This window comes from Clupea harengus, chromosome 14 (genome assembly GCF_900700415.2).
Source record: "Clupea harengus chromosome 14, Ch_v2.0.2, whole genome shotgun sequence".
Classification (NCBI taxonomy): Eukaryota; Metazoa; Chordata; class Actinopteri; order Clupeiformes; family Clupeidae; genus Clupea; species Clupea harengus.
Genome location: NC_045165.1, coordinates 27271544 through 27295641, shown reverse-complemented (window position 1 = coordinate 27295641; position 24098 = coordinate 27271544). Strand labels below are relative to the sequence as shown.

General features: G+C 47.0%; 2 protein-coding genes across 5 annotated transcripts; one reads left to right on the top strand and one right to left on the bottom strand.

Annotated features, from left to right (window-relative positions):
* Positions 1-99: 99 nt before the first annotated feature.
* On the bottom strand, positions 100-24015 carry tfb1m (transcription factor B1, mitochondrial). Its single transcript, XM_012838112.3, has 8 exons — positions 23939-24015; positions 23201-23340; positions 22836-22987; positions 21932-22040; positions 21435-21586; positions 20893-21012; positions 1782-1909; positions 100-1266 (listed from the first exon to the last, which is right to left on the bottom strand). Exons 2-8 carry the CDS (start codon positions 23331-23333, stop codon positions 984-986), a joined length of 1077 nt encoding a protein of 358 aa, XP_012693566.2. The 5' UTR covers positions 23334-23340; positions 23939-24015; the 3' UTR covers positions 100-983.
* LOC116223625 (claudin-20) lies at positions 3211-10304 on the top strand. 4 transcript variants are annotated; one of them, XM_031581010.1, is made up of 3 exons: positions 3211-3296; positions 8568-8609; positions 9371-10304. In XM_031581010.1, exon 3 carries the CDS (start codon positions 9519-9521, stop codon positions 10272-10274), a length of 756 nt encoding a protein of 251 aa, XP_031436870.1. In that variant the 5' UTR covers positions 3211-3296; positions 8568-8609; positions 9371-9518; the 3' UTR covers positions 10275-10304. The 4 variants fall into 4 exon arrangements, with proteins under 4 accessions (XP_031436870.1, XP_031436868.1, XP_031436869.1 ...); XM_031581008.1 differs by having other exon boundaries at positions 3215-3296; positions 8559-8609; XM_031581009.2 differs by lacking the exon at positions 3211-3296 and adding an exon at positions 6779-6944 and having other exon boundaries at positions 8559-8609.
* Positions 24016-24098: the final 83 nt, after the last annotated feature.

Below are 24098 nucleotides of genomic sequence, written 5' to 3'. Positions count from 1 at the left end.
CATTCTTTAGTATTTCTTGTCATGTTGTTAAATAAAAAAAAAAATCGATTTAATAATGGTTCATCTCCATATCATTTACAAGCAAGTCATTATTCTTGATGAGATTCAAAGAAAATATTTACATTTATTAAGTCAGGATACAGAACAGAATACAGAATAACATTACAGACTTGCAATTATCAGAGGTGGATTCTGTGATGTCTTTTTCTAAATGCAAAGTAATAGTATTTATTTTTACAATGCGCTGTCATCCTGGAACCAAAAACATCCGATGACTCCCTTTCTCTCTTTGAAATGTCTGACATAATGAAGAGGCTTCTTCCTGTCTGTGATGTGATTAAAGCACTCCTATAGCTGCTGTAGGCTCCTGACAACTTTTCAGTGCAGCTACCTTCTCTCTCTCTCCCTCTCTCTCTCTCCCCCTCGCTCAGTTTCTCTCCTATTCTCTTGCTATTCCCTAGTGGCTGATGCAGAGCGGGATAAAATGGCCTGAATAGCTGCAACTTGTTCTCATTTTTTTAGTTGTCCACAAAACCCTTGTCGGCGTGATCTCACACCCAATGGGCCCAGGCGTGAACACAGGTTTGAGGTGGAATGTGTGTGATAAGCGCATCCTGTCACCACCTCACCTCACCATCCCTCCCTCCCTCCCTCCTGTTTTAACTTCTTTCCTTTCCCCCTTTTCCCTCTGCATTTCTTCACTGGGCTTTTATTGTGCCAGAGTGGTACATATGCATCTCAGTGTGTCGGTCAGCCTGGTCACGGGGGTAGTAACGGGTTGCGTGCGTGTCCTCTACCCCTCCGGCTCCACCCGGGGCGTTTCAAAAGCCTGCCCCACGACGCCTTCTGGAGAGAGGAAACCCACATTGAAAAATTAATGTCCGTGCCTGGTGGGTATGTCAGCGCTAAGAGCAGTCTGTTGTCTCTTTCTCTGCCTCTTGTCATTCTTCGTTTCATCCCACCCGTCTCCGTGTGCACGCTTGTTAATGTTCTTTATTCTCCTCCTCCTCCTCCTCCACCGGAGCTGGTGGCGCCTCTGTGTGGTGCGGGGTGCCTTGTTTGCGGTGCAGGCGCTTCAGTCTCTGTTCCTCGCGGAACTCGTAGGAGATGAGGCCCTGGCTCTGGGAGCAGAGCTGGCCGTAGGCGTCCGACAGGGCCCGGAAGTGTGGGATGGTGAGCTCGGTGGGCCGGAGTGTGGGCTCCACGCAGGACAGCCGCAGCAGCTCATGGGTCAGCTCCGTGCGATGGGCCTCTGGGAACAACATCCTGAGGGAGGCAGAGGGAGAGGGAGAGGGAGCGAGTGAGTGGGATTGAATGAGCCAGCAGGCGAGAGGCAACAGGGAGACAGCACATTGGATTGGCTATGCAAGGTAATGCTAAGAAAGGATGATGTGGGAAGTGCACCAGCCTGATTACATGGTACAGACGCTCCGGTGGAGCACAAATATGAGCACCAACGCACTCTGTTAAAGCAGCTGCTATGGTTACATAAGCCCTTTACCCTCGTCTCAAAATGACACCCCCATGACTCATAATTGCTGCTCTCTCCGCTCGCTTTCCTTTGTTATCTTGGCCCATATTGACTCATAGCAGGATTATGATGGAGAGGAGGAGAGAACAACTATTTCAGTAGGGAAGAGGATTTTATCCACAGACCAGGAGCAACTATTAGAAGAAGGGATAGGGCAAAGACAAGAGATGGAGGTGGAGAAGGAGGCAGGGGAGGAAGAAAACCCAATGATATAGCTGGAGGAGAGGTGGGGGGAAAAGAAGATGCTTACGCAAGCCCTCGGAAGCAGTGCTTTCTGCGGAACTGGAAGACATTCTTGACTAGCTTCTCCACCAGATTGAAGGGCTGCTGGATCTGGGGCTGAGCCAGAGGAGTGAAGTGCACCACCCCCACGTCCACCTACGCTCACCACAGGAGACACACACACAGACAGAGATGGTGAAGGCAAAGGCACACACACACACACACACACACACACTCGCTCTCTCTCACACACGCACACACATACACTAACACACACAAAGGCAGCCAAGTGTAACAGCCTAATCTCAGAGTGCACTAAAGATCGGTTCACTCTCTACAGTGATGTCTGAGATGGAGGATGGAGGATGAGAGAGGGAGAGGGAGAGGGAGAGGGGGTCAAAAGTGACGCAGCATGTGATGACAAGCAGGTTCCAGTTGCCACAGTAACACCTGTGTGAAGGACCTTAAACCCAGCCTCTCCACATGGAAATGCTAAGCAAGGCCCGTCCTTCTGTCACGTCAGTTCACTGAGCAAAAATCACACACAGTCTGTCAGCCAAATGAGCCTCAGCCAATCTCATGTCTGTACCGCTTCTCTCTTCTTCCTCTCTTTTTCTGCTCTGAGAGAGAGAAATGGGCATGCTATAGCATGAGCTGGGCACATCGATTGTGTTCTGAGTGCTAAGATTAACATGGTGTGGATGGGCAACGCTGGGCACATCGATTGTGTTCTGAGTGCTAAGATTAACATGGTGTGGATGGGCATCGCTGGGCAACGCTGGCCAGGCTGCACTCCTCCTGCGGGCGAGGGGGGCGAGCGGAGCCTGGCTCTGGCTCTCTAGCGGCTGTCTCCCCGATCCCTTCACTATCAGCGCTAAGCTGATATGACAAACTGTTGAAGTAATCGTGCCAGACCCAGCAGAGCCCGGTTCCTCCTCAGATCTTGCTCGCTCACTCTCTCTCACTCTCCCTCTCCCTCTCTCCCTCTCCCTCTCCCTCTCCCCCTCCCTCCCCATCTCTGCCTCTCTCGCTCTCCTCTCTGCCTGGGGACAGCTCTCCTTTTCATTGTGGGTAATGAAAGGGACTGTACACAAAGAGCCGCGTCGCCTCCGCTCGTGCAACCCCGGCACTTTCTCCCTTGATCTGGGAGCCTGTGGAGGAGCGGCAGTCGTGTCTTTTTGCAGGGAGCTTCACAGGAGGTCTCCGCGAGCCTCCAGCACTGCAGGCAGACCTACAGCAGAGCCAAGCGGCAGGGCAGGGAGACCCGGACAGTGCAGAGCGCCTCGAGGCCAGAGAGAGGCGACGAGCCTGGTCCTTTAATCTCTCTTGCTCTCCCTCTCTCTCTCCCTCTCTCTCTCCCTCTGTCGCTCTCCCTCTTCCCTGCTTCAAGCCTTTCAGCCATTGCTAACGGAGTATACTTGAGTAGGCAGGCGGACTCGGGAGAGCTGAGGCTCAGCACGCCGTCTGCGGATGAGCAGGGGAGGGGAGAAGGGAATGCACTGGCAACAGAGTCACCCCATCCACAGAGCTCACTGGCGCACAGGTACGTGAGCAGAGTTCCACACTTGTGCTGAGCTGACTTCGCCATGCCTGTAATTGTATTAGGATTTTAATTGCCTTCCCCTCCTCCCCGCCTCTGTTGTTATCTGGGTCTTGGGGATGGGCGGAATAATGTGAGAGAAGGAGGGAGGCTAAATTAATCTAAAGAGAGAAAACTTGCTATTTATTCACGTGATATTCCTTAATGGCTCTGTGATCTGAGCTCTGTCAATGTTACTCCTTCCTGAAGCCTAACTTTTCTGTGATGCTCCTAGTTCTGTACTGACAAAGTAGCCCAGGCTTGAGAGTGGGCACCTCAGACTCCGGTGAACCCCATAGGTCATTTCAGAATCAATCAGCACAGGATTGCCGGGCTCAATCGCTCAGTCTCGGCAGCGAGGACTTGCCGCATGACGGCGAGAGTTGGCTGGGAAGGGTCTCTGCGCCTGGAGCCATCGAAAAGCATCACTTCATCTGCACGCATGGAACAGCTTCGAACATTGAAGCAAAACTATTTGGTCACCGGTCACTTGTGCACACAAGGGCACTGCTTTCTAGAATGCACCACTCCCGCCCCGTACATATCCAAATAGAGTATGACGCAGATATGAGAATGCCAGGAAGGAGCTTGGGGAAAAGACTGCCTTTAATTCTGCTCTCCTGGAGTAATTAGACCATTTGTATTCTGCACTTGATGATTTAGGAGGGCGGCAGGAGGGGAAAGTCGATACTGTGGCTGTATGGGCAGCAGAGTATCAGCAGTTGGCTTGTCCCGGTCACTTTGGTGGCTGATTTATGGACGGCTTCTACATGGCTTCACTTGCCTCTCAGCTGTAATGTATGCCATGCAAACCATTAATCCTCCTGTGATAGTCCTGGCACACAAGAAACTTTCATCTTAAATCACCACATGGGACTGCTGCCTGCATCCCCCCTGCCACAGCCTCAGACACAGCGCTCCTACAGTCATACGTCACGTCAAGGGGGCTCCAGAGCTGTGGCTCTAGGCCTGACTAGAGCCATATCCTGTGATGGCTGTGCTTGTCCATTATTCCCTCATAGTCTGCAGTCATGTCCTCCTCTGTGGGGGAAAAGGTCTTGTGAAATGTACAAGTGAATGAGTTTCCTAATGCTGTACTCTGTTGGCCTTTTAAGAGAGGAAAATGAGCAAAGAAACGAAGCCCCTAATGATTTCCCAACAAATCCCACACTCCAAATTGGATTGTTATGTAAGAATCTATATGCAAACTGATGGTTTTTTTTCTAGCTCCACAGCCAATTTATTAGAATATTTTTTTCTTTGTTTAGCAAAAAATGACTATTTATGCAGTTCCACATTCATTAGTGAAGTCTTTGCCATCTTTCCAGTCGTGTAAACAGCATACTTCCTTCAGTTGCAAGAATTACTCTCCATGTCCTTGGAATGTCTATAGCCCGTAAATGAATGAAGGCTCCACACAGGCTTAATCCGTTTTTTTCTTAAATCCAATTCAAACACACATCACTGAAGATCCGCTGGATTTAACCTTCACAGCCTACAAGGGGAACTCCATTACACTGCACTTGCCCTGTCTTGCTCCTTCAGCTCTCCAAGTCCCCTCTCCCATTTACACCTCTACCCAAACCAAGAGAGAGCCGACTGTAATTTGTCATTTCTGGCAAGGAATAAACCAAGTTATGGCGGTGGGCCTTCAGGGATTCAACACCTGAGAACCTGTCAGTTTCCGTAACAGCAACAGTGAACAATGAGATACAGGGCTGGGGAAATTCTGGACACAGCAGGGGAGGGAGTTACATTCATCATAAATACAAAGTATGGCCTGTGTTGGTTCACTTCTGGGGAGGAGGAACCGAGACAAACAAGCTAAAGATAGGCTGATCTTGCTGGAAGGAGTCTTGCTTTGACCGTGCTTAGGGCGTCCAACACTCAAGGAATTGCTACAGACAGTGATCAAGACTGAGAGCAGTGCTCCTCCCTTTTGAGGTCGTGGGTAGGCTACAATTTCCCTGAGTAATAAGCTACTTTTCCGAGAAACTGTTGACATTTTCTTGCAAGCAGGAAAGCAATAGGTAATATATTACCAATGACCAAAAACATTTAGATATTTTTTACAAGTACCTCAGCTTCAACCTGGCTTTACACAAACAGCAGCCATTTCATAGTAAGTAAAAACTCCCTCTCTACAGAACGAACGCAATTCATCACCCAATCATTTTCTAGGTTCGTGGTCATGTGATTTTGTAACTTGAAAGATAACACCTCTGTAGTTAATTACTGTTCTCAAAAAGGAATACATTTCAAAATAATTAAGCACCGCTGGAAATGAGGATAATAGGACAGGGTTATGACAGGAACAAACCATGATTTACATACTCGCCGGTACGAGGTGTGTCACTGACATACTAATTTACTGTACACCTGTTTGCAGCTTAACAGGTAGCATAGCAATGTTATCATGTTATCACCACAGGGTTTTGTGTTCAACTTGCTAAGCTAAAAGTGTCTCAGACATAGAGCGGTGTGTCAGGTCAAATTTTACGTCAGAAGCAAGCTAGCTACATAGCAATGTGGCCAATCGTTCTTTTCAGCTTCGTCTATGTGTAAATAATGAAAAAAGAAACATTAATTATCTCAACAACTCCGCTAGCTTACTGCCCTAGCTAGGCAGCTAACGTTTTCTAAAGAAGGGCATTGGTAAATCTTTCTGAAAGATGCACCTAGACCACGTCTAACAGACAGTGAGATTAAAATTTTGGGAAGCACTGGACTAACCGTTAGCTAGATAGCAACCCTTACTAATAACCTGCATTCTCATCATGTTGGCAATGTTGAAATGTGGTTTAGGCTGGTAGACAGTGATAGTCCTCAACTGGTTGAACTGATAAGAGTTAAATTTAGATGATCTCCCAGGTTTCCCCTGCTGTTAACTATTGAACTCAGATGGTCTCCCTGTTCTGACTAACTTGACCAGCCCTCAACCAGCTAAATCACCTACCAGATTGACAATGTAAAAAAAAGGGAAGCTAGCTAGCAAATGTTAATTCAAGAGGGTCCGTTCTAGACAATATGGCTTACTTTTCTTTCTGAATGAAAATGTCATTATTTTAAATCACTAATTAGGTTGTCTAATTTGTTCTATTTAACTGTTTACAGTTTAACCTTCGGCCACATCTACAAATAGGCCCTGTCTAAAAATGGGCTATCCCAAGATCGCAACCATTAAAAAAAGCAATTACATGAATTGGAATAGAATATGCTAATGAGGTGTAAAAATCCATCATCTGAGAAAAAGACAATCTCTATGTCCAGTCATGCCTTCAGAAATGGCCTAGCGAGGTGATAAAATAAAGGCACCATACTTATAATAGCTGCCCATGTCTTCACACATCAGCAGCTCACACGTCCATACTCCCTGAGTACATGTTAACTGCCTCCCTCTTCCATCTCCTAGTGACTTATTTATTTATTTGCTTCACCAGTAGGGTCCCAGCTAGGGCTCTCAGAATCTCCTGTGTGATCTTCATGGTGAGGACACATACACACACACACACACACACACACGCAACACAGGCGCAGAGGCAGAGGACATTCATTAAGGCTGTTAACCACCTGGGCCCAAAACGTGACATCTGAAGGTTAACATCCTCCAAGGTAAAGCTGCAGTGTTTTCCCTCCACCTCGGTGTGTCTGTGTTGTACATGTTGGTGTTATACATGTTGTCAGTGGTGGCTGCTCCAGGTTTCACTATATTGATTCAGTGCTGGATCAAGAAAAAGGACTATAAATTGATTGGGCGGCCAGGTCATAAATAGAAGACAAAAAAAAGAGATCTGCCATCCTACTTGTGATTCTGAAGGTGAGATCGGACAGACCTGTTTGTCGCCGTTAAGTCATACTATGATGATTGAGACAAAGCATTTTCACTGGGATATCATGTCTACATTATCTCAGCCCAGTCTTCATTTTCCTCCCTTTTGCCCTCTTTGTCATTCATGAATCAAGGCCGTCTTGCCACTCCCTCCCCCCTGTTCCTCGTCCTTGTGGAGGGGGAGCAGAGAGGAGGGGAGCAGCTGGGAGTTTAGCCTCCTAGAGAGAGACTGCTGATGCTCTTGCTCAGGGGAGGCTCATATATGGTGGGCTGTCCATGGCTATGAGCATTGCTTGATGGATCACCTTTTGGATTACACAAAGAGAGAAGGGGTATTCTCAACTGCAAAGTGGGAATGATCAAACAGCCATGTTATAACTTACACCAAGTTTTAAGGTTTGTGTGAAGTATTTTCATGTCATACAGGACGGGTTGTGTACAACTGAGGTGTTTGGCAATGTGTATTTTTTATTTGGTTTGATTTACAGAAATTGTTCCACCAAATTGAATTTCATATAGTGTGCCATTTAATGAAATATTGGTTTTCCCTCTGAATAAGAATCTTAATCTTAAAAGACTGGTAACTCTGCAGGTGAATCATTTGACTTGCTATACCGTGTGTCCAGAAAAGGTTCACATGATTAATTGCTAATAGAATCAAAGCTACGAATGCTAAATGATAGGGAAATGACAGTGACAACTCTTATCATGAACTGATGTTATTGCGGGTTGTGGCTACCGCATGGCAACTGAAATGAGCTGACGCAGAAGATGGTTAGTCCAACCACAGTACACTGAAGCAAACCATGGCTGTAGCGCAGGTGACTATTTGGGATACTTTCTCATTCGCACCCCCAGCTAGACTTCTCACTCTCTTCTGGTAGTATAACACTGAAGTGTATAAGTCAATACATAGAAAAATGTGAATCTGACAACTTATTTCTTCACCTATAATAGCATTCAGCTGTTAATTTTACCTAACCCGATGTCAGATCTAATGTATTGGTATGTGTTTTGTCAACTATTGATAAGTAACAGAAAATGAAGCAAAGCAGTCTAGGATTATTGAAAATAATCAGATTAAAAAGTAATAAGTGAAAAATAAATAAAAACACGATTTTTAAGAATCCGAACTTAAAGCAAAACAGTAAATCATTCGTGTCGTCTCGATCTCAGCAGCTACTGATGTGACGTAGGAGCGCTTTTCTGTATAGCTGAGGAGGAAACACGACCTCTTTTCAAATGCTCCGAGCAAGCATATGTGGTCCGTGACTGGGATGTCCTCTAATGTACTGTTGCTAAGGAAATTGATGAGATGAATGGATGTGTGCGGCTGTATACTCGCCCCCTCACCTCCCGTGGTTTTTTTTCCTCTTTTTTTGTATGTGTGCATTCAGCGACTACAGCAATCAACCTGACGCGTCATAACACCCGCTGCACCAGTCGAGGTAAGCATCTCAACATTCCGCTCACTCTTGCATTCTAAACAAATGTTTAATCATGTCCTTGAACTAATGCCAGAAAGAATGCCATTCGAATGTATTAGCCTTTTATATGATTCACTCATTGTGTTTTAAACAGAGAAAGAAAAAGACGTGAATTGTATTGATACAAAACTTCTAGCATGATGACTACTAAACTAAATACTATGTAATAGTTAAGTGTAAAAAAAATGTTTTACCTTGTGTGTGGATGTCTAGTCATTATGTTGCAGAAAACAACCTCGTTACGTTCTCCTCGACGCACCAGCTTTTAGCACAAAAAATTAGCTAAATACCAGAAACTTAAGTCTCCTCTCCAGTAACAGTTCCAGAAGGAGCTGACCATGGAGCGAGACAACGCAACCAGAGGGAGGGAGAGAGATAGGGAGAGCGTGGAAAAGAGAGAGGGTGAAAAAAATGCTCAGGCATACAAAACCTAGGGTCTCCCGTTCTGATCAGCAGCAGCAGCAGCAGTAGTCTGCCTGCATCCGCCAGGCTCTCTTTGTTCCCTGTCGAAGTGAGAGCGTGTGTGTGTGTGTGCGAGCGTGTGTGTGTGTGTGTGCAAGCGTGTGTGTGTGTGTGTGCAAGCGTGTGTGTGTGTGTGTGCAAGCGTGTGTGTGTGTGTGTGTGTGTGGTGCTGCTGGTCCTGCTGCTGGTGGAAGAGGGAGAGGGAGAGGGAGGAGGGGGAGACGACGTGCTCAATCCTATTTCTCATTCCTTTCGCCCAGGAACTGCAGCCGCCACAGCCGAGGAGCCAAGGGGCTGAGCGACCACTGCCAGGTCCTGCAGACGGAAGAGAGAAGGTGGGGGGGGTGGCTGGCGGCTCCGTGGGGCGGTGCAGGCGGTGCCACCAAGGGTACCTGCTCTCGGCTGTGGATGCTGCCCTCTGGGGACGGCCCGGGGATGGCCTCGCCCGGCATGCAGATTATCGGCTTCGTGCTGGCGCTGCTGGGCATCATGGGGGCAACACTGGCCACGATGCTGCCCAACTGGAAGGTGAGCGCCGACGTGGCCTCCAACATCATCTCCGCCATCACGCAGATGCAGGGCCTGTGGATGGACTGCACCTGGTACAGCACGGGCGTCTTCAGCTGCACGCTCAAGTACTCGGTGTTGGCGCTGCCCGCCTACCTGCAGACGGCGCGCACCACCATGGTGCTGTCGTGCGTGCTGGCCGCGTTTGGCCTTTGCCTGGCCTCCCTGGGACTCAAGTGCACGCGCTGGGGGGGCGGCCGGCGCTCTAAGCAGCACTCGGCCATGGCCAGCGGCGGCTGCTTCCTGATGTCCGGCCTGCTCTGCCTGGTGCCTGCCTGCTGGTTCACCGACGAGGTCATAAAGAACTTTCTGGACTCCAACGTGCCGCCCAACAACAAGTTCGAGCCGGGCGGCGCTCTGTACGTGGCCTTCGTGTCGGCCGGCTTCCTGCTGGCGGGCGGCTCCATCTTCTGTGCCACCTGCTCGGGCAAGCGGCAGGGGCCCCGCGACCTCATCCTGCTGCCCCCCGACAAGCTGCTCCTGCAGCAGCAACAGCAGCTCCTCCATCAGCAGCAGCAAGACCAGCTCCAGCACCAGTACTGCTCCCTCTCCCCCATGGACAACAAAACGGGCTACAGCCTGCAGGACTACGTGTGAGATCAGAGACAAGAGAAGCATTCACGCACCCTGGACTGACACACACACACACACACCTAAATGTCTATGCGTGTTGCCGCAGCAATGTCTGGGAATATGCTTTCTGTGAGATAAAAGGGGGAGTCAAAAGTGATGGGAGAAGAAAGAAGGAAGGACTTTAACGTCTTTTTTCCCCCTCCCGCCCCCTCTTCCCCCCTGTGCAAGCACAAGCAGTGGAGGTATTCCCTGTGCAATGCCTTGGAACAGACGGCTGGTGAATATTGAGGTGTGCAGGGGAGAGCACTGCAGCAGGCAGAGGAGAGAGAGAGAGAGAGGAGAGACACTGAACACATCCAGCATGAAGTAGATGGTGATATTGACTTCCTTTGGGAGTAGAAAACCTATAATGGATACCCGCTCCTTTTTTCTCTTTCTAGCCCCCGCGCTTGCCCAAAGGTTTGGATTGAACAATTTTCAACAAGGACAGGAAAAAGCAATCATTTAGCTGCTAACAATCTGACGAGAAAAGCAAGTTGGCAATATGTGTCAAAGAGGCAATAGTTACGTGGAGTCCCTTCTGTTTTGCAAGCATTTAGTAGTTTCGGACTGTCCACTAGGGTAATAGTTGAACTGATGAGGTATATCGTCTTATTTTTGGTAGCTGATAGAATGATGGATATTCTGCCATCAGCATGCTGTCTGGAGCCTGTGTTGAATGCAGCCCAATGCCTGGATAGACACTGAGACATAGCCAGAATGAATGCCTGTGCCTAAAAAGCTCTTGTTCATTTATACCGCTTAAACTGTTGATGTGCAGCTGATGGCAAGATAGTTTAGTTGTGTGGTAGAGGGATGGAGGTGTTGACTGGGCTGGGCTGGGCTGGGCTGTGCTGAGCTGAATTAAGGCTGCATCAGATATGACTGACAGGGGTCCCACTGTCACCCCCGCAGGTCCAGATGAGTAAGATAAGTCCCTGGCGCCAGCAGAGCGGAGAGTCAGGGCAGGACTGCCGCTTTCCCAGTACGCTCTAAACAACAACAAGGAGCTGCCGTCGCCAGGGTGCACCTTGCTCATTCATCACCACACACACACACACACACACACACACACACACGCACTCTAGCACTGAGCTGCATGCATGCGTCTCAGTCTCGCCATCCTTCACTACCATGGAAACAGACTGACTCCAGCACCCGAATATCTTTATTGTCCGGGTGGTGGGTGGTGGGTGGTGGGAGGGGGGGGCTGTAATTGTGCAGAGGGTCGTTGCTTGCGGCTTGCTTTCCGTCTCTCGTTCGCCTCCCCTTCTCCTTTTGCCTCCATCACGCTCCCTGTCGTGATTCACCCTTGCGTTTGCTGAGATCAATGTCTGGAGACAAAGCCCTCTGCGGCACCTCCTCCCAGGCAGGGATCTGTTTACCCTCCCCTCCCCTCCCCTCCCTTTCCACTCTGAGGTCTCGGGCTTCAGGTTCTAGCAGTAGTGCGCTTGGCTGTATGGGGAGAAGGGAAATCCTTTTCTTCATATTTAGGAAAATATGCATGAATTTGAAGTGGCCTTCATGCTTGATTCAAGTGTTTATGACCATGTTGACCACGCTGAGGGTGGATTTTGAAAGTAAATCCACTTACACTTTATTGTTGCCTCTGTTTGCACCAGTAATAATACGCTCTGCTGAATGTGTGTGAGTGTGTGTTTGTGTGTTTGTTTGTGCGTGCATGTGTTTGTGCGTGCATGTGTTTGTGTGTTTGTGTGTGAGTGTTTGTGTGTGAGTGTGTGTGTGTGTGCATGGGCTCCTGCATCTTCCCACACTGGCCCATGCTCTGCTCTCAGCACGCACGTCCTCCCTCTCTCTAGGCACATATGGAACATGCTTGTGACGCAGGAATCAGTTGCATGTTGAGCGCAGGCTTGCCAGCAAACCCCGTCAAACACCACACATAAACCAACAACCCTCTTCCTCACCAACACACACACACACACAGCCATTCCCCCTCCTTCCTGGTGAGCGCGTGTAGTGTGTGTGTGTGTGTGTGTGCGCATGAGATTGAGCGTTCTGATGGGCGGAAGATTGCGTCTCCTTCCTGGTGAGCGCGTGTAGTGTGTGTGTGTGTGTGTGTGTGTGTGTGTGAGATTGAGCGTTCTGATGGGTGGAAGATTGCATCTCCAGCCTGAGAGGGGCTCTGGGGACAGGCACTTGGTATTGATGTATGGCGCAGTGTGCCCTCCAGCCCCACCGGGCAAACAGATGGCACAGCCCAGCCTGCCACCTGCAGGCAGGGCTGGGCGCTGAGGCACCAGGGACCTGGCTGCCCTTCTGGGGTGGATTATGCACCACCACAATGGGCACAGTGGACACCTGGACAAAGATGGCTGCCCAGGCACTGGTACCAGAATGCAATAAGTATGCTGAATGTGCTCCCCTGAAACAAAGACTTGCAGGATGTCTTGGGAAGCAAGAATGTGCCAAATTTAATTCTCACCATGTCTTTTGCCAATATGTGTATGGCCCAATAGTTCAGATCTTGCCAATTTTACAAGGATAGAGGAATTTGCTAGCATATGAGAGTGTATCCGAGAACACAAATGACCTGTCTAAGCAGACTGAACATCCACTAAAATGCTTGTTTACAGTTTTCATAGATACAGCGAACATGTCTGGTTCATTTTACTTTATTTAATCTCTTCTGCAATTCCAGAGCACAACTATCTCAGTAGAGAGACCTGGTTTAGGAAGAATGCGACGGAGCGGTCTCTAACTGAAGGAAATGTCCGTCATATACTGTATATTGCGTGTATATTTGGGATTTCTTCTCCACTGCATCGGAGCTAGAAGGAGCATTTTCAATTAGCCATTACTCTATAAACCTTTTCCTTTAAGGGAGGGGACATGCAGTCGAACCCTCACTTCAGCATCCGAGCATGTTCATACCAAATCTTCTTTATAAGAAGCAACCCATTTTACACCTTGACGTGTGACTTAGATTGACAGCAGCTGGTTTGTGGCTCAATATTGCAGATGCTTACAGAGGGGAAACAAACTTCTTTGTACATAGTAATGCTAGCAGCGTGAACAGACCCTTCTCCCTTTTGTCTGGTAAAATTTAGCAGGCAAAACTAGGCCGGTCATTTGTGTGATATTACAGCTTGTTTATTAGCAAACTAATTCATGAGCTTTAAATGGCCTGGGTGTCACATCTCTCCAACTGTTGAATATCATTACTAAATATAACAATAATAATAATTAGCATTTGGTTAAATGCAGCTTATTTTTGTGGATGCTTAAAGCACTTCATAATTTTGCAAAGGGTTACAGTTCAAAGCGTTCCAGTACTGTTGTCTCAGTGTGCTTGTGCAAGTAGGTATATTTTTTACTAATAAAACTATTTTGTGGAAGCAACATGTCTTCATATTATCGTTTGTTCTTGTCTCCTCAGTCCTTAAAATATCCATTTGGTTGGCTGCTGAAAGATGTTACTTTTCGCTTGCCAGAAACACAGGTTTTTGGACCGTGCATGCTGTGCTGTGAGTGGGTTGCCTGTTCAGAGTGTTCATGGATTGTGTCTTTATTTGCAACATTACCAGAGAATAGACTGCACATGACCGGGTTTCTTTTTCTATTTTTGCCATATTGGTGGGGGGGGGGGGGGGGGGGGGGAGAGAGACACATGAATTGCTGAAAAAAACAAAACCTCCAAATACACAGGGAGTGACATGAAACTACGAACAACAAAACTTTAAGAGGATTTCCAAATAAAACTAAATGTGACTGCGTGGTATAACAATGAGGCTCCTTCAGAGAAAACCAAAAGACTCCACCCAGCTGGAAAGCACACAACAGAGAACCTGGTAGATAACAGGGAGAGGCGCTTCTGAGCTCCATGCATGAGTGTGGACAGCGTTTGGATGATTCTACCCAATTAAGACTCTCTGGTGTGGAAAGCAACAGCTGGTTGAGCAAAGCAGGTTGCGATGAAGAGGGGCAGAATCTGCATCCTCTCTGCGGCATACACAGAGGGATGAAATTGGCTCAGTTGATTCAGGGGGTGTCTAGTCACAGATGTGACATCCAGTCTGAGTCTTCACAGCCTTGCCGCCCTGCATTCAGCTAAATTTAATCCACATTTGCCTATAGGCACCTTAGCTACCATCTGAGCTCCCTGGGAATATAAACTACCCCTTACTGAGAAATGGGAACATCTGATCACAGATGCAGCTCTCAAAATGTTTACTGCTCACAATGTTTGGCTGGCATTACTGGCACTTCCTCTAACTCTGTGTTGACATGTCGAAAACATGCCTTTTTTCTTTTCGCTTTTTTCCCTAGAAGAAACATCTCCCCCACCTCTGGATTCGTACAAAGCTAGAGCCTCAGTTATGCAACCAAACTGAGTCAAGATATGAAAAAAAAAAGAAAAACATTTTCCTTGTGGGTGAGCACTAATAAGATCCTCTCCTCTTGTGTGTTTAACCTACATTTGGCTTCAAAGGGTTTGGCCCAGTGTAGCTGCCGTGACACATCGCAGATGCAGGGCTAAGAGACGGGATGAGTGCTTTGAACCCCGTTCACCCTACCCCCACTCCTTTTTCGACTCGTACGCTACCCCATCACTGATTGCGCGCCCCCCCCCCCCCAAACACACACACACACACACACACTTGTGGAAAACCATGGATACACACACACGCTCTCCTCTCCGTCATGTCCTTGTCCCCTGTTTCCTGCCACCAGAAGGGGAACGGCAGAAAAGCGTGTGATGTATGGAGACGGGTCGTTACAGGTCCATTATGAGGCTTGTAAGCTAAAGCAGCACTCAAGTCATTCCTGGCAGGTTACACGGTGGGTGTGACTGATATGAGATGGCAATGCTGAAATCCATCAGTCACTGTTAGCGCCGTAGCCACAAATGCGCCGCTGTAATATGCGGCAAAGGGCGATCAGTCAGAGTGCTCCGATATCTCACCTTGTTTAATGGGAGGCATTTTCGTAAGGGCAATCGCCATCTTCATAAGGGTTCAGGTATGGGAGATATAATACGCTTGTCAGCTGGGGGCTGAGGATGACCTTGCCCTGTTCAACGCTCCCCTGTGTCCTAGCACAGATCAGAGCCTGCAGGAATAATGATGCTGCCCTCACCGCACCACACCACACCGCTGTGAAGTGCTGACACAGGCAATACAGACTCCCAAATGACAAAAGGGCTTTTGGAGAAAAATTATACATTCTGACAATTTGCAGATCTTGATCCAAGCATTAAATTGATGTCAACTCCCATAGACCTCTTTGCACTGATAAGGAAACATGATCGTGCCCTAAAATGACTGGAAGACAATAGGTTTGGAGTGATTACAGGAAAATACACACGTGTAAATAAAGATAACGTTTTCTGAAAGCTTCACAATATAGAGGGCACTTAACATTTATTCTAATGTAATTCACAATAAGTTGACCTGCTAAATGTTACAAGTGCTGTGCACATTAATTTGTCACAAGGGGAGAAATTATATCTAAAACCTATAAATATCTATATATATTATAAAACAGCAAATCGGCAGTAGGTGGTCATCCACACATGCAAACTAAAGGAGTGGGATAAGTGGGATCTCTGGTTAGGATATGAATTATTACTGGATGTGTGCAGCAGCTCCTGGCCAAGTCTGCAGCATTGGACTCTATTCTACTCCACCACTCTGCATTGGACTCTATTCTACTCCACTCCTCTGCATTGGACTCTATTCTACTCCACTCCTCTGCATTGGACTCTATTCTACTCCACTCCTCTGCATTGGACTCTATTCTACTCCACTCCTCTGCATTGGACTCTATTCTACTCCACTCCTCTGCATTGGACTCTATTCTACTCCACTCCTCTGCATTGGACTCTATTCTACTCCACTACTCTGCATTGGACTCTATTCTACTCCAGCACTCCTCTGCATTGGACTCTATTCTACTCCACTCCTCTGCATTGGACTCTATTCTACTCCACCACTCTTCTCTTCTGGACTCTCGTGAGGATCCCTCTTTGTTTCAGTATGAACCCCAAATATACCAATTCAGCAAAAAAAAAAGTGATATTTACACTCAGCAGATCCTCTGAAGAGCAAGCAGCTGTTCCTGTCTTTTTTGTGTGAGATGAGTGACCATTTGACCTCTTCTGAGAGCGGCACCGAATGTATCCTCAAGGGTGTGTGCTTTTGATATCTATGCATAAATAATGGTAGAGCTAGTTTACTGATGGGTCTTTCTGGCAGGGTGTTCTGAATTTACCTGGTAAGTCCTGTCCTAACAAGCAAGTAATGAGCAATATTTTTAGTTGACCTAATTAGTCTGAAACCACACCACAGTGAATTATAGCAGAAACATCTAGATTATTCCAGACATGAGCCAGAGATTTTTTTACAGAAAAAAAACAATGCATTAATGCATAAATATGAGATGATCCAATGGCATGTCATAGTGGAGAGATCCCTTAAATTCTTGATAAAGTGCTGCTGCCAGCCAAAGCATTTCATTTCAAAAGGAGGTATCTTTATTTTTAGATTCTTACCTTGGGACCGTCCTGGACTCAGAGTTTGCCTTCAGGCATGCATGTCATTGGAATAACTTTGCTTCACTCTTGATACCTCAGTTGACCCCATTTATCAGAATGGAATAAATCATTTATGGGCCACAAAAACATTTAATGTATGGTATATTCACATATATTAAAAAAAGTGTCAATTGTCCACTGTTTGTCTGGTGGTGCACAATACCCAATACAGTAATACTACACATGAATTCGGTCCACAGCAGCTAGTCTAATTTAATCAAATGAAACCAAACACGGTTCTCTGAAGAACAAACTGTATGTGCAGACAGGGATTTCAACATACATCCAGAGCTGCTTGTCTGGCCTGTGGTCTCCACTGAGGGACATGGGGCAGGAGGAACATCTGTAAGTGTCTCCCCTTCAGAGAGCGGTGGGGGCGGGGTGGGGGCAGGGCGGGGGCGGGGATGAAGCAGCCATAACTCTGAACACTCAGACAACCATCTGCTTCAGGTACGCTTCACTCTCCCTTCAGATCAATCTCTGTCATCAATCTGTCTGGAGGCGAACATCCTCCCCCTCTTCCTCCTTTTTAATCTCTGCGTTTTATTCCTTCTGTGAACAACACCCCTGCAACAACATTTCGGCTCTCATTGCGGTGGGTATTTTTCGGTCTGTCTCGGCTGTGGGGAGAAGAGCCGTTCGCTCAGGCTGTGATGGAGAGGCTATTGAGCTTCTCTCGGAGCAGTCGATGGCCGAGATAACGCTTAATCACAGCCGGCTAAACCAGCCTGGGAGGTGCAGAGGAGCGAGCCTCTCACCACTCCCCCCCCCCTACTCCTCTGCAGCCAGCTAATACACTGACCGCATTCAACCCACTCCCAGGAGATGTGTGCTATGCAGATTAGGGTGTCATAGTGCAGTATATCAAACTGGTCTGCAGCTGAGGTCAGACAGGATCCTTGAACCCCTTCTGTGCCGTTCCCCCACTGGTCGAGAGGGGAAAAGGAGGCCAGGAGCAGGCTAAGAATGCTGCGGTTGTGGAATTGGCTGAGATGTCGGCGTGTGGCTGATGTGTTGTAATTAGCATTGGTATTTGAGGATGTGGCGTGGTCCATGTGAGAGACCCAGGTGGGGGACGGTTGTCTTATCGGTGGTGGGGTAGACCCAGTGCACAGCAGGCCTGGGGGCATGAGACAAGCAGCCAATCACAGCCCACAGAAGCCTTCAAGGACAGGCAGAGTCACTCAATGTGACAGTACAAGCTGCCTTGCAGGGGTGAGACAAGAGTGCTGGAGATTAAAATAAGAAAAAAAACACACACACACACACACACACACACACACACACACACACACACACACACACACACACACACACACACACACACACACACACACACACACACACACACACACACACACACACACACACACACACACACACAGCACAGAACCAGAGCAGAAGCGAGCACCTTGGAGGGGCACGTCAATACATGCTAATGCCTGTGATCGTGAAATGAGCTAGTTCTGCTCTGCTCTCTGCCGTCCCCATAAATTCCCTCTGACCTTTCCAAAACAGGTTCAATGGAAAGATTAAGCCTTCCGTTTCCTCATTTTTATTCCCGTTCTCGAGGAGCCAACGAAGATATTTTATGAATTCTAATGCCAGCCCGTTATTAGGGAAGGCAACATTAAAGCTAATTGCAATGTGCTCAGCTCTGCCTTTCTCTCGTTCGCTTGCCTTTGTGTCAATGAGCATGGAGCAGAGAAGAGAGAAGATAAAGGATGGTGTGTGTGTGTGTGTGTGTGTGTGTGTGTGTGTGACACGTGTGCAGATGTTCCTGCAAGGGGTTTTCTCAGAACTGTTGACAACTGTAATTACATGTTACATGTGACAAAGACCCACACTTTTCCAGTGTTCTGTCAGACACACACAAGCAGAATTCAAGAATCTGGGAACACTGCAGATAGCACCCATGGAAAAGAGTGTCTGAAGCATTCGGTCTGTGCTGCCTTTTCCCCTACATGCAGCGGAGGCATTCCTAATCTCAGGAGTGCCCTTGGATTACCCAAACGGATGGGGGGTGGAACAGTGGAATAAATGCTCAGAAATCATTCAATTTCAGCAAATCCCAGAGCAGAAAAAAACAATTAGCGATCCAAAGCCACTTAGAACAAGATAATGCCAACAATTAGGACACCGAGAGGATTTGTTGGATTTGTGCAGTCTTCGTAAGGAAAACACATGGTGCTTCAGGACAGTACAGTGCCATAGTATAAAAGCAATGCAGCCAGAGCCCTTCACAAATGCGCAAACTCACACACACACACACACCAGAGATTTTGGCCTTTCTCCCAGCTTATCCCCTCATCCGGTGTACAGCAATGGGAACTGTTCAGTAGATGTTTCGCGGAGCACTCAGCCCAGTAGGCTGCGGAGCCCGTGTCATTATGGCAAGGGACAGGACTGTGGGTGGTAAGTGAACACCCACACATACCCATCAAAAATGTGCCTGCCCAAAACACTCACATTACTTTACATTCCCAATGTGCATTGGGCTTACTCGAGGCAGGGAAGCTTTTTTAGCCCAATCTGCTATGCAGGTTATATTTTGGTACTGTTTAATCATGCGGCATGGTAGAAATATTTAATGCAAAATTGAGACTATAAATAAAACACAGGTAAAACCTATTTCTGGAAATAAAAAGGAATCCATTTGTTGTTTTTGGCATTGATGGAAACCAAGTAACTCGCCCTGATGACTTCAAATGTCAAATGATCAAATGTAGACTGTAGCATACGGTTGAAGTCTCACGTTTTATCTGGGAGGCTCGTGGATGTTCAACATTTCAACACAACACTGAGTCCAATGGACTGCTGCACAGTGCGAGTAAGAGACTGCTGTGTTCACGCTGTGAGGCTCACTGTGTCTGTGGAGAAGATATAGACAACTAGTCCACAATGTCTCAATATTCAGTACCTTCATCACTGAACAACGTCATCTCAAGGTGAGCACAGACCGGTTGACGAAATGGCTTACAAATCTAACACTATGCTTGCACGTGTTGTCTTTCTTGTGTGTGTGTGTGTGTGTGTGTGTGTGTGTGTGTGTGGGCAGTGGGGATAGCTCCCAGCGTTTCACGGATTTCAATCACTGACCTCACGGATTTCTGTCAAGTTAACCTGACAGGTATGCTGAATGGTGTCTGATTTGACATATATACTGGAGGATTTATGCAATCAAAACAATACATTAAACACATTAAAACAATGATATTGCTGCCATACAACTATCCACTGATAATATTTTCATGAACTGGGATGCAAGCTCTTTCTTCTTGCATTTTTTACAAACGGAGGTGCCATAAGATTCAGCATAGGAGTTAAGTCATCTCTATGAAAAATGTACTTTATCACATTTTATGACATTAACTTTCCAAAATGTTCCCTTTTGCCGGCACTCATGTGTGAAGCCCTCTCCGAGGCAGCCACCGCTGCGCTCTCTCTCTCACACCCGCGCAAAAAGCCCCAGTGAGTGATGTAATAATCATTCGGAGCCATTTCTTCTGAGAGAATGAACAATCAGCCCCAGTTTTTCGCTTGCTTCTCTGCAGCATCTCTCCCAACACCGTCTAGATTAAATATTTACACACGTGGGGGGCTCTGGCCGAGGGGAACGCTGTTCCTGGGGACACCCCCGCTTCTGTACATACACCGGCGTTTCCACGGTCACACCCCCGCCCACTGCAGTTACCAGTTATGCAATCAATACGGTTTGGCTCTGGTCCCCAGTCAATGAAACAAACACACTAATTGAGACGGGGGGGCCTCTGCGGGCTGCTCCCCATCCTCCCTCAGCTGGGGTGTGGGGAGATGTGCACGTGGTTCAGAAGCCAAAGCCCAACAGGCTTCATTACATGCAGCATGTCACTGCTCTGTCACCACATCTGAGGCCACGGCTCTTTCTACATGGCACTGATGAGACTCTACATAGGACCTTTTATCTCACTACTGAAAGCGCTGGATGAGAGAAACACAGAGAGTGGGGCTGGGTGCGTGAGAGGGGAGGAGAGGGAGAGAGAGATGAGGGGAAACAGAGAGTCCTACCTCAGGTTTGGGGACAAACGCCTTCCCCGGGATGGTGAAGCAGTTCTTGACGGTGCAGTAGGTCTGTGCCATGACAGACAGGCGACTCCGCTGTCTGCTCCCCGTGCTCGCCGTCAACCTCTGAGGGAGAGGAAGTATTAAAGACGCAGTCACTGCTTCAGAATACCCACAGAGCTCGCAGAGGTCTTTAATTTTTCATTCATCTTCTTTCATTTAAAACTATTCCTTTAACTAACAATTAAAAAGGTATTTCAATAAAGAATTACCTACAAAATTTAATATAACCTAATGTTATGAATAAGGAACTTATGTGACCAGAAAACTCTTTAGAACATAACTGGACTGAGAAAATCACTTCTTCTTCTTCTGAGGCCACATAATGGCTTACTGTTGCTATGAATTATGGGTGGTGCAGAAATGATCCTCCTGGGGGACTCAATCTGATATGGACTTAACTAGCTACTAATTGAGTGTCATGATGCATTTCATTTCTGCCAGTTTGAGGAAGACACATGATGGGGCGGGGAGGAAGATGCGCTCACCTCGGCCACCTCCTTCTGGAAGGTGAGAGTGAGGCGTGTGCGTCCAAACGCAAAGGGGCCGCTGCGTGTGGAGATGCAGTCCAGCCACTTGATGATGAGTGGGGTAGACACACTGAAGGGAAGGTTCCCAATCACATGCAACTCTGGTGGCTCTGCACACAGACACGCAAGCAGGATAAAACACTACTGTTCGTGACTCCAATCATGCACAGCCCATTTTGTTATTCTTAAGCAATTATGAAAGAGAGTTTGTCGATTTAAAGTCATATGGTGTGACATAGCCTGGGCGTATGTATTCATTATCTTGTCTGCATGATTGATCATTTATCTTAGCCATTAGATGGCAGTACGCCATATACAAACTGGAAACACACATAATGTGAATAATATAATATGCTATATTACCATGATGTATTTAGGTTTAAGAATTTAGTAGAACACAGAAATCTCCAAGGTAAACAAACAGTGTAGTCTGTGTGCTGTGTGATATCACTCACCATCCTCCCATTTCTTTGCTATGTCATGCTTGAAGCCCCGGTCCATCCGGTAGGTGAGGATGTCACCCTGAACTATCCTGACCCTGCCGGGGGCCGCCTCGGCCAGGAGCTGTTGGAAGACACATGGCGTCGTAAACATCTCTCAGTGAATCAAGACGAGCAGCGCACATGGGAGAGCACTGTTAACAGCGTGTACGCTCAGAACAAAGGGTAAACACACAGATGGTGCCCATGAATTATGAGGGCTCTCCTCCGTGGCCCTTTGTGGAGAACATGGCACATTAGCCAGCATTTCCTCTTACTGTTCAGCCACTCGTCTTCCATTCAGATCATCTTTCTTAAGCTATGCACAAAATGACAATATGATATCAATGTATTTCTAGACGGCACAGATAGATGCATTGTTATACCCATTTGCAATTGTTTCAACTGAAACACATTGAGAATCAGGGCTTCTGTATTGCTTTCTAAAAACATACTGAAACAAACATTGCTTCGTCGTATTTCATTATTGTTGTAGCCATAAAACAGAATTCTGATGGGTTGGACAGGACCATGGTTCCTATACTGTGATGCACGATCATGTTGCAAAGTAATTGCCATACTGAACACTCCTCACCCCTCACCCATACTAAACACCCACGCTATAAACACTATTGCAGGTCGATTTATCAATCCACAAACAATTCATTAGGGGAAAGCCTAGTTAAAAGCTTGTAATCAAACTGCCAGCAGGTATTGAGGTAAATCATTTCTGGTCTCATAGTATCAACATAGTTCTGATAAGCATGTGCCTTAATGATATGTACGTGCTGTACAAGTGTTTAAACAGGCTGCAGACTTAATCATTACGAGGGCCAGAAGAACGTAAAGGAAATCTCCAGCATCTGGCAGTGGCCTCTACCTTCAAGCTGGGGATAAAACGGTTGTCCTTCTCCACCACCAGCAAGTCAGCAGCGCCGGCGTTCAGGATTGATCGGGTCAGTCCACCAGGCCCTGGACCCACCTCACACACATAGGCGTTCCTCAGGCTGCCCGCCTGCCGCACAATCTTATCTGTAATAGGCAATTTATGTCTGTCATGTCATGTCATGTCTGAAATGGAACATTCTGCCTAATAATAGTACGCACGGTTGTCATATCTCAAGGCATAAAACAGGCCAGTGTGCATTGGTCTGATGGTGCACATCTACAGTGTACAATTTCAGTGTAGATGGTGCACAATCTTTTCATTATGGTCAGATTTATTTTAGGCATTGCTTTACACACCTGTAAGCCTCATGTCCAGGAGGAAGTTCTGAGACAATTGCTTCTCAGCTCGTAGGTTAAACAGCTTTATGATCTCCCCTATGGTGGGTAGCGGGGGGAGCCGCAGGGTAGCTAATTTGCCAGATACTGCCATCTAGAAACTAGAATATAATACAATTGTCAACATATAAATGTATTACAAGCCATATTTTCCATCAACCCTTTCGACCAAAGACATGGAGTGCTTCTGCCACCTGGTGGTTATTTACATCAGCTGCATTTCCAACAAAACGGGGTACCTTTCACCCCAGCCGAGTAGTTTGGTTTGGACAAAATAATTTGTCCTGTACAGACATAGACCAGTGCATATAGACACAATTATTGTCGACATTATCTTCTTGGAAGACATCCTAGGTCTTTCAGATGCGTGAAGTTGAGTATACGTGGCCGTAAAAGATCCAAGACAATTAACAATTATTTTAAATCACCTCAGCTTGGTGACACCATTTATAACATGTACAATGCATCATAGGGAGTTTCATAGGGAGTAAGGAGGTATAGGCTACCTCCTAAGGCTATGGGGTTCAACACATTGAACTAACACATGAAATACATACACAGGCTTTACTTTGAAAACAGATATGAAATGCACCCCTTCATGTGAATAGTTACGATAACATACATACACAAATCAGTGTATCTAATGAGAAATGTCAAAATAGTAGATAAAACCACAGAGCCTCAACGCATGTTTCTCACCAGTGTAGTGTTCTTCCTGTCAAGGAGGCGGGAACTGTAATACTTGTATCCAATTGCACATTAGGAAAAAAAGCCTTTACCAATCCTGTGGAGGGAAGGCGGGGCCTTGTATGTCCTTGACTAGCAGCGTGGTTAACAGAGCGTTGGATAAGCAACACTC

What these genes read in the sequence shown, in the direction of transcription:
- LOC116223625 (XM_031581010.1), top strand. Translation starts at nt 9,519, where the DNA reads ATGCTGCCCTCTGGGGACGGCCCGGGGATGGCCTCGCCCGGCATGCAG.
- tfb1m (XM_012838112.3), bottom strand. Translation starts at nt 23,333, where the DNA reads ATGGCAGTATCTGGCAAATTAGCTACCCTGCGGCTCCCCCCGCTACCC. An exon ending in CCTGGACATGAGGCTTACAG is followed by an intron (nt 22,988 to 23,200) that starts GTGTGTAAAGCA and finishes TGCCTATTACAG; the next exon opens with ATAAGATTGTGCGGCAGGCG. An exon ending in GTTTTATCCCCAGCTTGAAG is followed by an intron (nt 22,041 to 22,835) that starts GTAGAGGCCACT and finishes GTCTTCCAACAG; the next exon opens with CTCCTGGCCGAGGCGGCCCC.